This window comes from Neolamprologus brichardi, chromosome 12 (genome assembly GCF_056152115.1).
Source record: "Neolamprologus brichardi isolate AB-2024 chromosome 12, ASM5615211v1, whole genome shotgun sequence".
NCBI lineage: Eukaryota > Metazoa > Chordata > Actinopteri > Cichliformes > Cichlidae > Neolamprologus > Neolamprologus brichardi.
In genome coordinates, this window is record NC_142115.1 from 30641848 (window position 1) to 30656336 (window position 14489).

The window sequence follows — 14489 nt, forward strand, 5'->3', positions numbered from 1 at the left end:
TCATTCATAAAGAAAGAAAGGAAGCGACAGGAAGGCCACACTGGGCTGTGTGTCATCCATCTCTGTATTGGATGCGTGGCTTGGAGAGGATGTAGGCATAGCATGTGGCTGTGGGCTAGATCGTTTGGGCAACAATCTGCTCTGTGTGTCAAGTGCCAAGTCGCTTACTCAGTGCTAAACTGAGATAGAGTGGAGGAAAACATTTTCTCCGGATAAGGAAAATACTAATCAACAAAACAAATATAGAAACATGCCGCATTCAATCGCATCTCGTACTGACAGCTCTATGCTCCTGAGTGTGCATATGTTGTATCTCTTCTCTCTCTTGTTCTTTCTCCTCTCCATTCCTCCTAGGGTGAGCTGGGAGCTCCTGGCCCATGTGGAGTCCCTGGTCTTATTGTGAGTGTTGTGCAATCCTTGTAACTTATTTCATAAAGTTAAATTTTGTGGTTTATGCACTTTGATTCCTTGTCTGTTGCTCTCTGCTTTTTCCTTTTTCTTCCTCCTAAAATTAGTTCGAAACAACGTTTTTTGTGGAGTATTATTCATTTTCTTTCTTTATGAGCATCTGCTATGAATTTAAAACAACACTTGTTTTGCTATTAACCAAAATGCCTCCAAAGGACGTTGTTTTAAGGCTGTTGGTGTGATTGTTTGCAGGGAGACATGGGCCCTGTTGGCATTATGGGATTACCTGGACCACCAGGACTCAAGGTAAATGTTCCAGTTTCACTGTTTTGCCTCGGTCTGTTTTTGAGGATTTTTAACTATAAGTTGTATGCATTTTGGTATTTTAGTGATTGGCCTTCAAAACGTCCTCCAGTAGAGGCTAGGCTTACATTGGTCAGACATGGTTAGTCTTGGGATTAATTATGCTACAGAATAGATGTTCCTCAAGCGGCAATCTCTGGGCTGAAAATGAAGCCAAGTGGAAGTGCCAAAAATCTCCATTTCTACTAACAGCAAAAAGGGAGTCAGTCCACAGAGATGTATGTAAATGATGGACTGAGCCACCATAACACCAGTTGGTTTTGGATTGTATTTTGAATCCTCAGTGTTAGTGTTTTGGTCATTACTGCTTTAGCTTTGTGGAGCCATAAACAACCCTGTTTAGTCAAGGGTATCAGGTTGTTTTAAGCTAGCTGACACTAGCAATCTAGGTTAGCAAGTTGCATGCATAAGCTCTACCAGTTCAAGACACAGACACCCATTAATACAGACTTAGTGTTGGGGGAAGCCTCGAGTGACCATTAAAGGAACTGGTGGTCAATCCCAATACACTACCATATTAGAAAGGCAAACTAAACTGCATTGGAAAGCATACAGCCTCAAACCAAAACAGTTTCCCCTGTGTAGCTGTGTACGTGTCTGTTTGTTGCACTTGTGCCGTTTATGAATATAGCTTGCTAACTACGTTTGCTTGCTTTTACTTACTTAGCATTTTGCACTCTTAGCAAATGTGGTAACGTTTAGCACCAAAAAATAACTTGGTGTTGTTGAGGCTTCAGAGCACAGAGACACACTTATCTTTCAGGTCTGGCTGTGTCCATGTTTAATACACCCTTGTGAAAAGGGAAACATGACAGCGCTTTTTTTCTTTGCTTCTAAGGGAGTACCTGGAAATACAGGGGAACAAGGACTGAAAGGTGATAAGGTGATCTGCATATGTCTTTCTCAAACTACTACCTTTCTCTACAAAAGAATGGTTAATGTGACAAATCACAAAATTGTATCTCTCTCCTGAGAAAGCTAACATTTACGGCAAAGCTATAAAGCATGTGCTAATCATAGCTCCTTGTTGATAGATTTTTTCTTTTATTAGTATTCACATTATTTTTTATGTTTATTTCTGTTTCCAGGGGGATGTTGGTCTGCCAGGAGAGCCGGGAGAATGTGGATTCCAAGGGGACAAGGTAGATGTATTTTTGTTTGTGCTCAGGTGATGGCGCAGATCATCCATTAATAAGATTATGGATTTAATGGCTGGCTTCTCGTAAATGCATCTGTTTGGGTCCGTGTCAGATTCCCCTCAGCAAGATGATTCACTCCAGATTGCTACCAATTAGACCAGCACAGAGTGTGTCATCTTTGCAACCATTTGTGCATGGATTAACGGGACTTGTTGTAAAGTCTCTTGTACTGCTCTCTTAAAGGGAAGTACAAACCATTTACTATAGCTGTGTACCAGGTTTAGGCACTAAAAGGTAAACAGTCTTTCACAAATGCCTCCAATGTACCAAATAGGCTTTGCACAGTACTTTTGTTTTGATGCATTTGATGCCCCTTTTTGTCTTGTTAACTGGCATTTATGTTACAGGGCAGCCGTGGCTCACGTGGGTTGCCCGGTCCCTGTGGAAAACCTGGACCACAGGTATTTTACCTTCCACATGCTTACTGATTTACAACTATCCATTGTGGATAGTTTCATGCAGGAAAACTCCATTCAGTATAGTTGAAACCTCATTTAGTTAACATCTAACTGGATTGCAGTAATGCCGCCCCCAGAGCCAGTGCACTGAATTGGAATTTCTTTGATTAAAACGACTTAATTAGTGATGTTGCAGTGATCTCTAGACTGAACATTATAACTTTATTTAGAAATAACAGATATTTCTTTTCTCAAGCAAGAAAACGTTTGCTTTGCCTGCTTTGCAATTCAATTATGATGTGAAGGCAGTTTCTCCTTTTTAAACTCTGGATGAGAATTTTGTTCTGAAAGCATAGTGGTGCGCTCAAAGGATCCAGTGAGTCTTAAGATGCTCTCAAGAAAAAAAGGCTGGTCTTCTTGAAGAAAGATGAGCAGAAATCTTCAAACGTATACAAAAGCAAACTTTATGCCCTTATGTGTGTGTGAGAATTTTGGTCTAATCAGGCGCATATAGCTCAACTCTTCAAAGAGTAGCGCACAGGCAAATTCCCAGTGTGAACGCTCTCCGAGCTTTGGCACTTATGCAATCTAAAAGTTTCCTTAATGTTTTCAGTGCTCTCTGATCTGATTTGAGGTTCTTGCATAGAAAACTAAGCCTCATGCTTGCTTGATCTACTATGTGATTTATGCATCTTTCAGCAATGATAACAGTCATTCCAAGGAGCTAAACTCATTCTTCATATCAGGATCTTATCTGATTTCCCCTTGTTTGAGGGATTTGTTGTCTGGTGCAATGAAAATTAAATTTCCTTTATTCTGCATTGACGTAACCTTGAATTGCATAACATGTTTACAGGTGCTAAAGGGCAGGTTTATTATAACTGAAAAAAATGAAGATTGTTTCATTAAAATGCCACATTATGTTGGTTCCACAATCTAGTAAATCTGCAAATTTTAGCTTTGTTGTTGTTGTTTTTACATTTTTAATTCTAATCTTGGTGATAATTGTGTGACATTTTTAAGGGCAAACCTGGTGAGAAGGGCCCTGTTGGTTTACCTGGTCCTCCTGGCCTAGAGGTAGGGATTATAGATACATATAGATTATACTCACATATAAACATTTTATCTAAATACAGGAATTTGAAAAGGTCCTGAGCCAAACCTCATTTCTTTATATTTGCTAGGAAAATGGGTCCAGTGATTTACCGAAACCTGCAAACATAGAAATACACTCAAAAATGGTGTTGAAAGTCAATGTTGTGTATGACCACCTACTCTTTAACACAGCCTGAACTCTCTTGGCCAAGCTTTCTTCTAAATCCTTTAAGTAGCCTTCGGGGATAGCTCTTCAGGCTTCTTGAAGGACATTCAAAGCTCTTCTTTGAATGCTGGCTGCCTTTTGTTCCATTCTCAAGTTTTCAGCTAGTAGCTCTTTGGGAATCAACTTTTTGACCTTTTAGAAACGGGTGTGAATTATGTATTTTTGCAACAGACTGCTGGCAACAAAGTGCCTGAAGATAAAATTTAGAATTTGTTCTTGCTAAGTTGCTAAACACAACAATGGTTCATCTCTTGAGTTAGGTGTTTCATAGGTCAGTGTTAAGTCACTTAACAAATAAAAACAGTCCTCTGAAAATGGTCAGGTATAAGAATTGGACTGAAAATGAGCAAAAAAGCAGCCAATGTCCACAGAAAACTCTAAAAAGTCTTCAGAAAGCCTGGCTAACTATTGATAAATGGACTGGTTCTTGTGGAGTGTTTTTCCACACAAGCACTCAAAGTGCCTTACACAATATGCTTCATTCACACACATTGATATAAGTTTTTTCTTTCTATGTATAAGTGCTTTCAATCTAACATTCACACTTGGAGAGAAACTTGGGGTTCAGGATCTTGCCCGAGGATATTTTAGCCTGCAGACAAGAGCAACCAGAGGTCAAATCACTAACCTTCCCATTAGTAGATGACCTGCTCTACCTCCCGAGCTTTAGCTTTCTCATGACAACTCAGGAATTGCACAATGCTTCCTGGAAACAAAATCTGAAGAAATGAGGAGTTGCTCAAGACTTTTGCTCAGTGCTGTTTATCATTTTAACAGTTTAGAGTAGCATAAACCATTCTACCATATGGTGATATAACTGGGGTTCATTTCTTGTTATTTCTGCAGGGCTTTCCAGGTGACATTGGCCCACCAGGACAAAATGGCCCTGAAGGTCCCAAGGTTAGTAGAACCACATCAGCTCAATTAGAACCACAGAAATTAAGTGAACCCTGAACCTCAGTGTCTCATTAATAGGGAAAACAAGGAACAAGAGGTTTGCCAGGTCCAACAGGAACTTCAGGACTTCAGGTGTGGTTAAATGTAAAAGTTCATTTAAGCTGAAATAAATGTTTCTTTACGTAATGTTGACTTTTTTTTTTTAATTTGTTTTTTTTGGTCAGGGTGATGAGGGACCAGTTGGGCCAGCTGGACCCGCTGGACCCGAGGTGAGTACAACCTAAAACCAGACACAACAATAACAAAGTTGTCATTTAAAACCTCAACACTTACTACGCTCGTGTGTCTCTGCCTAAATTAGCATTGGAGGAGTAACTTTGACCAATTATGGATAGTAAGTCCTTTGGCTGACTGATCTCCTATTGTTTTCCAGATGTTTTCAAAGACTTCCTATTGGACACTCTGTACTCATATTACCAGATTGGTCAGCAAATTGCTGCCTCCCGTCTATCATAAAAAGAACGTGAAAGCAAACAGAGTGTCGTAAACAAAAGAAATTCTTTAAAAAGTATCTAATGATTGCGTCATTTTTTAAGATGAATGCACAAGAAAGATAATTATAAAGATAATTAGATAATTTATTAAATCTATTTAAGAGTGGAGTCAAACAAGTTCCTATTATTGTTTGTTTATCAGTTGACTTCAACAGATGTAGATTTTTTATATCTGAATTGTGACCATTGTTGATAAAGATGCTATTCAAGCCAAATGTGACTTTATAAAAGACAAATAGGATGACTTTGAACTGCTCCACAGTATAAAAAAGTCCACAGTGACCGTCTCGGTCCAAAAATGTGTTTGTTTGGAGTCATCCCAGGCTAAACAATAGAGAAGCCTTTTCCAATAAAACAATCTATTTTTGCAGTGGTAGACTTCAGTCTGCCATCTCCCAAAAGTATAACCCACAAGTGAATATGAAAATACAAACACAAATGACCCAAAGAGTTTTGTGAGTAATAATAAGCCTTTGATGCTAGAAATACCTCTTTATTTTTTGAATCATTAGCTGTCTTAAAGGGGTGTCTTTGTTTTGGCATCAAATGTTGGTTTGTTTTGTGTCGCAGCCTCTTGAGGGAAGCAACACCTTTATACTGGAGATACAGAGTTTATTGTTTGTTGTGTGGAGCTTCAGTACACTTCTCTCTGTCATTTCTGCTTTCTGTTCAGGGCAGGCCGGGGAGGCAGGGATTCCCTGGACTGACGGGCACAGATGGACTCAAGGTCAGACTTAATTGTCATACGTTCACAGACGAACCGCTGTCACCCGTAACTGAACACTCTCTCCCTGGTTTTCTTTTATGATAATGTATCATCTGAATATGTATAAATTAGATGTTAATTCCCTGCTACCACAGGGGAACTGGCCTCTAAGCACATTTCAACTGAATTGCACTAAAAACGAAAGGCATGAATAAGTTTGTGATATGCTAATTGGCTGCTTTGCTGTAGGGTGAGACCGGGATAACTGGCGAGGTCGGAAAGCTTGGCGAGAGGGTAAAGGCTTTTCTCCCTCTCTTTTGCTCGTTTCTGTTTGATGCTCACAGTGTGTGTCTGTTTTGTCAGTGCCCCAGAGCTGTGCAGCCTATTATGAGAATTACAAGTTCATAAGACTAAGAGAAATAAGACACAGTTAAGACAGCATGTTTTCTCTCCCTCAGGGACTGCCTGGTTTTATTGGGCCTGTCGGAGAGATGGGTATCGCGGGAGAAAAGGTTAGCGTGGTCTAAATGTGTCATTCTTTGCTACTGTCACAATTTGTAGTCTCGTTTTGACCTTTTGATATCTTTTCTGTAGTGCTGTATGAAGTGTGCCAGCAAATGCACAAAAATATATTGAACACAATTTTTCAAATAAGTTCTCATGCAAGTAAAATTGCTGTCTTGTGGTTGTGCGCGTGCACCAGCCGATCACCAGTTATAGTTTGAGTAAGATTTGTAATATTTTTCATGTTTCTGTATAAATATGACCTAATTCATCATCAGATATTAACACAAGTCCCAAAAGTAGATGAATTCAACTGAGATAAACATATAAAATTAAATTATTATCAATTTATTTTTTGATGGAAATGATCCAATCATACATTGACCTTTGACTAGCCACATCTAATCAGCTCTCAGTGAGTCCAACTGAACTTGGAATAAATAAAGTTCATATAAATAAATAAATAGTAATGAAATTTAATCTGCTCAACTAAATGATAGTTTTAAAGATGTTCCAGAAATATTGCACTCATAAGAACTGGAGGTACAACCTAAAAAAGTAATCCCACCTGCAATGACCGTTGCCCACATGGAGACATTAAAATTTGCTGGAAGCTTCTTAAATGTGCATATTTGCTAACTTTCTCCATATAATGTAATTGTACATTTCTGATAAAACAAAAGCAACAATTTGAGAGCATTACTTTATTATGTTGTTACTGGGTGTAATTAAATGTTTTGACATATATTTGACTGTTGGATCGGTTGCAGTCCTACTTGTGTTTCCCTAATCGTGGCTTTTGGTACTTCAGGGTGATCGAGGGAACACGGGCGTCCCCGGGCCACCAGGTGAACAGGGGCCGATGGTAAGGAGTAAGTCTGGACCCCATCTCTCATACCAGGGGGCATTCTGTTGTAAAGGGTTGGGGTGTGATAACAGATTTGATTTATCATGCAATAATTATCTAATTAATAAATAGATAATTTATGGCCACCAAGGTTTTGTCACATCTGAGGACTTATTTATGCTTTCTTTGAAAGATTGTATAGATATCATTCAAGTAACGTTGTTTCATCAGGGTCACCCTGGAATACCTGGTGAGATGGGGCCACCTGGACTGCAAGGGATTCCAGTAAGTTTACCATTATTACTATCTGTATCATAGCTGTACAGAAGGTAAACTGTCTTGGTGTGTGTGCATGTGTATGGTGAGGCTATACTAACCTATTGTGCCATCTACACTAACAGACCTTATCTAATCTTTAAAAACGGTGCCCATATGCAGTCTCAGATTGCACTTCTCACCGCACCCAACTACACTGGTGCTATGATGCATTTCTCTTGCTTCTGTAGAGATACTTTCAATTTAGTTTTATTTATAAACTGAGATTTCCTAGAAGATGAAAAAGCAAACCTTACAATATTAGAGAGAGAGAACTCCAACGATCAGGCGATCTTATATGAATAAGCGCCTGGCAACAGTGGGAAGGAAAAACTCCCGTACAACAGGAAGACATCTCTGGTAGAACCAGGCTCAGGGAGGTACAGTACTGTACTGCAACCGTTTGGGGGGTAAGGAGAAAGTGAAGATCAAAATAGAGAGTTTAGGCCTAAACACAAATTACAGGAAAGAGCAGACAAAAGCTAGTTTCATGCAGCAGTGGCGTGCAAATGCATCAAGAGTAAAAAGAGGGGAGTGGAGAAAAAAAATGCTCAGTGCATTGTGGAAAGTCCCCCAACAGCCTGATCTGATAGCATCTTCACAAGATGGTTTAGAGTGACCTGATCTAGCACTAATTATAAGCTTTATTGAAAATAAAGTTCTTAAGCAGAATTTTAAATGTAGATTCCAAACTCGTGGCTGGTTCCACAGGAAAGAGGCCCAATAGCTGAAGACTGCCTCCTGTAGTGGCTACTTTCGGCTGCTGCCGTGTCACAAAGGGTTGCCACAGAAGGTATTTCCACATGTTTGATTTGGCAGTTTTACACCGGATGCCCTTCCCGATGCAACCCCAAAGGGCAGCTAAAGTTTCTGCCTCTTATTCTTTTTTTTTTTGCATTATTTTTTTATAGATTGATTTTCAAAAAGACAAAATGCTGATGGACACTTTGGGACAAACTACAAAACAACACGACACAGAGTTCATACAGAGATTAGAAGAGATGTACGTGGCGTTGTGTGTGGTTAAGTGTGAGAATGTGCTTTTCGGTTTAGTTTGACATCAATGTGATAGAAAGAGAGCAGAAAAAAAAGTCACACAGTAATAGTTCAATATGATTATATGGTGTTGTGTTTTTTAGCAGCCTTTGATGGTTGACAACATATCAAAAAAAAGTGAGGTAGTTGCATCTAAGTCTCCATTTTCAAACTCAGAGAATATTTTTTCATACACATGCAGGGGCCTCCAGGTTCCCGGGGATCTGTTGGTATCAGAGGACCCAAAGGCAGGAGGGTAAGCAAATGGAAGCTATAGTAAACGATGATATCTCCATTATGTGACTCTTAATTGTCTGTTAATAAATAATACACCATAATTATGTTTGCACCCAGCAAATGAAATTAGCATCATGATCCATGTCCAGTAACCTGCTAAAAGGCACCATGGCTGCTAAACAATAGTGTCACTATATCTGTTGAAATGCTAGCCTACACTTCTACAGTCTTACTCAGCCTCTGCCATTACTGTGACTGCTTAAAGCCCTGATTTATTGCAGTTGTAATTTTACATCCCCAGTTGCAGTAACAATAGTTGTTTTTTCTTTTTTTTCCACAATAATGAGAAGATGAACTGTGTAACATTATATCAGCTCTAATTGTCTCTAAAAGATCCAGACATAATGACATCTCTTAAAGTACTTTTCTATAATGCAAAACCACAGATCATTTTAGAAGATAACCTCAGTGAGCCTCCATCTGTATATCTTTCTATATAGAAGATGTAGCAGCTTATCTCAGAATCTTGCTGCATCTGCAGGTTTAAATCTGTCACTGGTGCTTCATTTTTTCCAGCTTTGCATAATAGAATTAAGGAGTTGTAGACTTTAATGGAGGAGTGCAAGATTTTGGACAAAATAAATAATTGATCTAATATGTCATTTTAGCCCCATTTTTACCCCTCAGCCGTTAAAGGCTAATGGGGTATAGTTGTCACCCAGGTGGGCATGGCGGGCGCGTGATGTGGACACCCAAGTTTGTGAATGCAGTAACTTGAGAATAAGGCAATGTAAGATTTTGAATTTGATACCAAAGGCGTAGCTACTAAAAATCTCAGTTGAATTTGAATCTCAGTGACCTCAACCTCAAGATCAAGGGTCAGAGGTCAAGCTTGCTGAAAAACCTTTGACTATGATAACTCGTGAATGAAGCGGTGTAGGAGTTTTAAATGGATGCCATAGGCGTATCATAGTTTGAATCTGTGGCCTTGACCTCTTGGTTGAGGTCAAGGGGTCAAATTTTCTGAAAATCCTGTATATGCGAATAACTTGGCTAACTTTGAAATAACTTTGAAGCCGATACCTCAGGTGCATACATAAGAGGCTGAGGGCTACCACGGGTCGCTGCCAGTATTTTTGTTTTGTTTTGTTTTTTCCAGGTATCTCATGTACTCACCCACTTGGTGGAAAGACTTAATTTGTCCCTAATGATTCATCTCACATGCAAAATATATCCATATGTGACTGCTATACATTTGTGTCTGTTATAGAAATCATTTTTATCCAGTGTTTCAAGTACCTACACACATACAAACATTAAAGTTTTCACAAGCCTGCAGCATCCTGTGAAAACTTGCATATGACTAAGTTTATATCATGATTCAGTAGCTTGTAGAAAAGCTTTTAGCAGCAGTAAATTGAAGTAGTCTTTTTCTATATTATTTTATCAGACTGTCAGTTTTTGAGGGACTTTTGGTACGGAAGCGTTTATGGTCTGAAAAGTTTCCTGGTCCTGTCACTATAAAATAAGTCCAAGCCATCATCCTTCCACCATCATTCTCGATAATTCGTATGAGATGTTGACACGTTGTATTTGACTTTCACCATAAGTGATGCTGGCATTATGACCAAACATCTCCCACAAGGTCTTGTCTGACCAAAGTATATTGTTCCAAAGGTCTTGTGGATTGTTCAGATGCAACTTTGTAGACCTAAGCTGTGCTGCCATGTTCTTTTTATAGAGAAGAGGCTTTCTCTTGGCAGCTCTTCCAAATAAGCCAAAATTCTGTCTTTATGTATTGGTACTGTCGTGAACTTTAACTTTTGTTGTGCTGACTGAGGCCTATTCAGTTTGACATGTAGGGTTGCTTTTTTTTTGCAATTTCTATAAGAATTAGACAGTCTGAATCGGATTTGAGTTTGCTGAAATGTCCACTCCTGGGAATATTGTGACATTATGTCAACATGTAGTCACTTGCTGATCAGTTAGTGAAGGGTGATTTGCAGCACCTGGCTGATACTTTCCTTCTTAATTCCTATGGAAGCAGTAAAGGTGTACTTAGTGTTTCATAGGGCTCTGAAAGAGTGCAGTGAAAACTTCCTTTTTTACATGACTGTAATAAATAGGACTTTTATACATTTTGTTTGCCCTTGTTATGTTGTACTTCTACAGGGTCACAGAGCTCAATGCTTTTATCCTGCCTAATTACTATAAATATAACTAAATTTTCAATCGTCACATTAGGCATTTTAGGTATTTGCAGGTTATTAATTAAAGTAATTTTCTTTCTAGTGATTTGACTGCACCATTTAATTTTTTTTCTTTTTTTAAGAAATAAAGAAAGACTGAGTGCGAGTGAACTTCAAACTAATGTTCCTGTCCCAGTTAAAAGGATGTGAAAACTGATTATCAGTGGAAGGATGGATGGATGCTAAATGTTTGCACTTTAGATGTTCAGTCTGAATAAATAACATAACCAGGGGGTTGGGAAGCGCATCTGTAACCAGAAGGTCGCTGGTTCGATCCCTGGGCTCTCTGTCCTGGTCGTTGTGTCTTTGGGCAAGATACTTTACCCTACCGCCTACTGGTGTTGGCCAGAAGGGCCGATGGCGCGATATGGCAGCCTCGCTTCTGTCAGTCTGCCCCAGGCTACAACTGTAGCTTGCCTCCACCAGTGTGTGAATGAATAGTGGCATTGTAAAGTGCTTTGGGTGCCTTGAAAAGCGCTATATAAATCCAATCCATTATAAATAAGTGAAAAAAATGATTGCAAGTGAAGTTAGATTAGAAATCTAATGAAATTGTATGAATCTGTTTAAAGATTTGTTGGAAACAAGTCAGAGTATCTTGAATTATGATCACTTACTCTCCTATTATGCATCAAGAAAGTGAGACGTGATTAAAAAAATTATTTAAACAGGAAACAGTTAAAATGATTCTACTGACGTGTAAATATTTCTCATTATCAGACAAAACATTATATTTAAGGAAACAGACTTTTTGAGTGAATCTATTAATCTCAATTTCAGTTTCTTATTAAATTAAATGTATATTTTACAACCTGTTTAACACAAGTTTTGAACACAAGCTGCACACAGTTACTACCTCAAAAGGTTTCTCACTCCTAACACTCCTGAGTTTCTGAACAACAGAAAGCATAATTTCATTCTGACAGCTTAATGGAAATAGGATTTAATTATCGCTCTGTATATATTCTACTCTGTCTGTTTGCATTATTTAAGATACTTAGAAAAGGAAAAAGAACTAGAATCACACAGAATCAGTTCTTAAGTGTTGACTAAACAGTTTTGTTCATTTTAAAAGCAAGTATGAATCAGCTAAAGGATTTTTAGCCTTTCCCAAGGCTTCTTCAAAATTACTTTAGTGTGAAGGCAGCACTGCTGTGCGCAGTCTTGGAAAAATGAGGACAAAGTGTTCACAGTGTGGGCACTGTGCAGAGCTAATATCCAGATGCCAACTATTTGCTAAATAGCCACAATCTTTGATGATGTCTCTCCAGTGTGGGCTAAACCATAGTATGCAATCAAACCAGAAGCACTGCCTCCCAGGCTCTGCTAAATGGGAATGACAAAAATGGAGATTAATTGCCCAAAATCATTAACTTTATTTGTTAAACAACATCCCCTTTAGGTCTGTTAAAGGCCAGTGTTTCTCAAACTATTCCTCACCTTTTATTTCTTTGCATAGGGTCCAAGAGGTCCAGATGGCCCAGTGGGAGAGAAAGGATCTACAGGAATAAAGGTGAGCACATGGTCAAAAAAATCAAAGGTGATGCTAGTTACAAGATACGCAGAGTGTGATGTTCAGTTAACGTGTAGGGATTCATTGCTGCTAATATTATTCTGCAGCTGCCTTTGAGGAATGTTTGTCATTAAGTTTCCTGATTACGCACATCAAACATGCTCCATGAAAAACAAATGGCTCAAATTTCTGCAGAGAAAACGACAAATCATGAGAATTTTTTGCAAGAGACTTTGTTCTGAAGACTGTGGTTATTAACTGTTTTTAGCATCTGAAGAATCTTTAGAGGGCACTCTTGTTAAAAAACAAATTTAACAACTGAGTCTTAAATCAAAGAGCATTAAAATATTGATGGTGCTGGTAGAGCTTGTCAGTGAGAAACACTTAAACTCTGGGGGATTTGAAAAAGCTCAGTTAACGGATGGGTTTTCTTTCTTTGCAGGGCCCCGATGGTCCACGAGGAAAATTGGGCCTCCCTGGAGACATGGTGACGAAATTTCTTCTAACAGTAGTATTTTGCATTAGCACGAATCCTGGTTGCATTTGATCATTTAGCCTTCCAGCTTTCTCAGAAATAGCATTTCAGATAAACGGGCACTGTTGATACTGTAGAAGTTCAGTATTTAATGTTGCATGTATATCATGATCATCAGTTTTGGTTCCACTGTGATGGAAGCATGGTGCTGCTCCAGCTGTAATGTCCTCAGCCGGTTCACAGTGTTCTGCAGATTCTTAAATGAGCAAATAATTCATTTTATTACACTTTTTATAATGTGTTAACCATTATTAGTTGAGCAGTGAGCGTTGCAAAAGTTACATGAATAACCTTCCTGTCGTGATCGGGTCAAATCGCCCCGATTTACAACTTAAAACTATTTTGATGTATTACATCTGATTGCCTCAAGGCTTTATGACATCCTCCACACTATGCACTTGAACATATAAAAGTGATGACCCTGGCCCCTGACCCCCTGAATGGCCCACTGAATGACCAAATGAAAGACCCACTGAGCTGAATTTGGTGGTGAAAAATGTTTGTTTTGCTAGTTTAAGAGCTGTTAAAACTGACTGGTCAATGTTGACTGGAAACACTACAGTAAGGGGGTGGGGGTGCACAAAACTGGAGGGATAAAAGTAAAAATACAGTGATGTAAAACTGGTCAAGTAAAGGTAAACACATTTCTTCAAATATAAATCTAAAGTAACTGACAGCAAAGATCGTTTACACTTGCAGCAATTTATTTTAGTACATGCAGCAACAGGTAGGCCCAGCAGTTCAGCGGTGCAAAATCACAATTTGATCTTATCGCGTTAAAAGCATTGGCACTGTGGTGGGAGAAATGCATTTTTTCTTACTGAGGCACCCCCACTCTGGTCGTAGAGACTAAGATAAGAGGAAAAGGAATTGAGGATGTGCGGTTTGGAAAATGAGAAAGGGGCCAAGTTTGGTGTGAATATATACAACAGTTGGTGAGATATGATCTCAGGTTCTGTTTAATATCAGTTGGCTGTAACAGTCTTAAAGCTCCATTAGATCATTTTTGTGAGTCTGGGTTTGAACACAATCAGGTCTGAATTAGGTTTTTTTTTTTTTTTTTAACTTATTGATAATTTTCAATATGACTGTCACTTCAATTATTTGACATGAGAGCTTGGCGGTTCTTACTCTTGGCACCTCCTGGTTATTTGGCAAATACATCAACAGTTATTAGGCATAAGAAAATAATGAAAGCAAAATGCACTCACACAAATTTGGGTCCAGATTCCATATACCAAACTTTACCAAGATAATTTCCTGTTTGTCAGGAAATGGTTGTGGTTCTAGTGGCTATCAGAGATTCCAATGCAAAACGTAGCTGTAACGTCAAACCTAATCGAGGATAGAGAGAAAGTGAACCAAGCCCTGTCCTAATTTTAACACATGGAAACAACACAATTATATC

At 38.8% G+C, this 14489-nt stretch overlaps 1 protein-coding gene across 1 annotated transcript in view; it reads left to right on the forward strand.

Annotated features, from left to right (window-relative positions):
* col27a1b (collagen, type XXVII, alpha 1b) overlaps nt 1-14489 on the forward strand; it is a 65109-nt gene that overhangs the window by 32022 nt on the left and 18598 nt on the right. The window contains exons 14-30 of the mRNA XM_035913425.2: nt 355-399; nt 661-714; nt 1610-1654; nt 1860-1913; nt 2318-2371; nt 3392-3445; nt 4536-4589; nt 4665-4718; nt 4811-4855; nt 5814-5867; nt 6096-6140; nt 6305-6358; nt 7162-7215; nt 7429-7482; nt 8750-8803; nt 12493-12546; nt 12989-13033. Of these exons, the coding sequence (XP_035769318.2) occupies nt 355-399; nt 661-714; nt 1610-1654; nt 1860-1913; nt 2318-2371; nt 3392-3445; nt 4536-4589; nt 4665-4718; nt 4811-4855; nt 5814-5867; nt 6096-6140; nt 6305-6358; nt 7162-7215; nt 7429-7482; nt 8750-8803; nt 12493-12546; nt 12989-13033 (873 nt within the window). The remainder of the gene's footprint in view (nt 1-354; nt 400-660; nt 715-1609; nt 1655-1859; nt 1914-2317; nt 2372-3391; nt 3446-4535; nt 4590-4664; nt 4719-4810; nt 4856-5813; nt 5868-6095; nt 6141-6304; nt 6359-7161; nt 7216-7428; nt 7483-8749; nt 8804-12492; nt 12547-12988; nt 13034-14489) is intronic.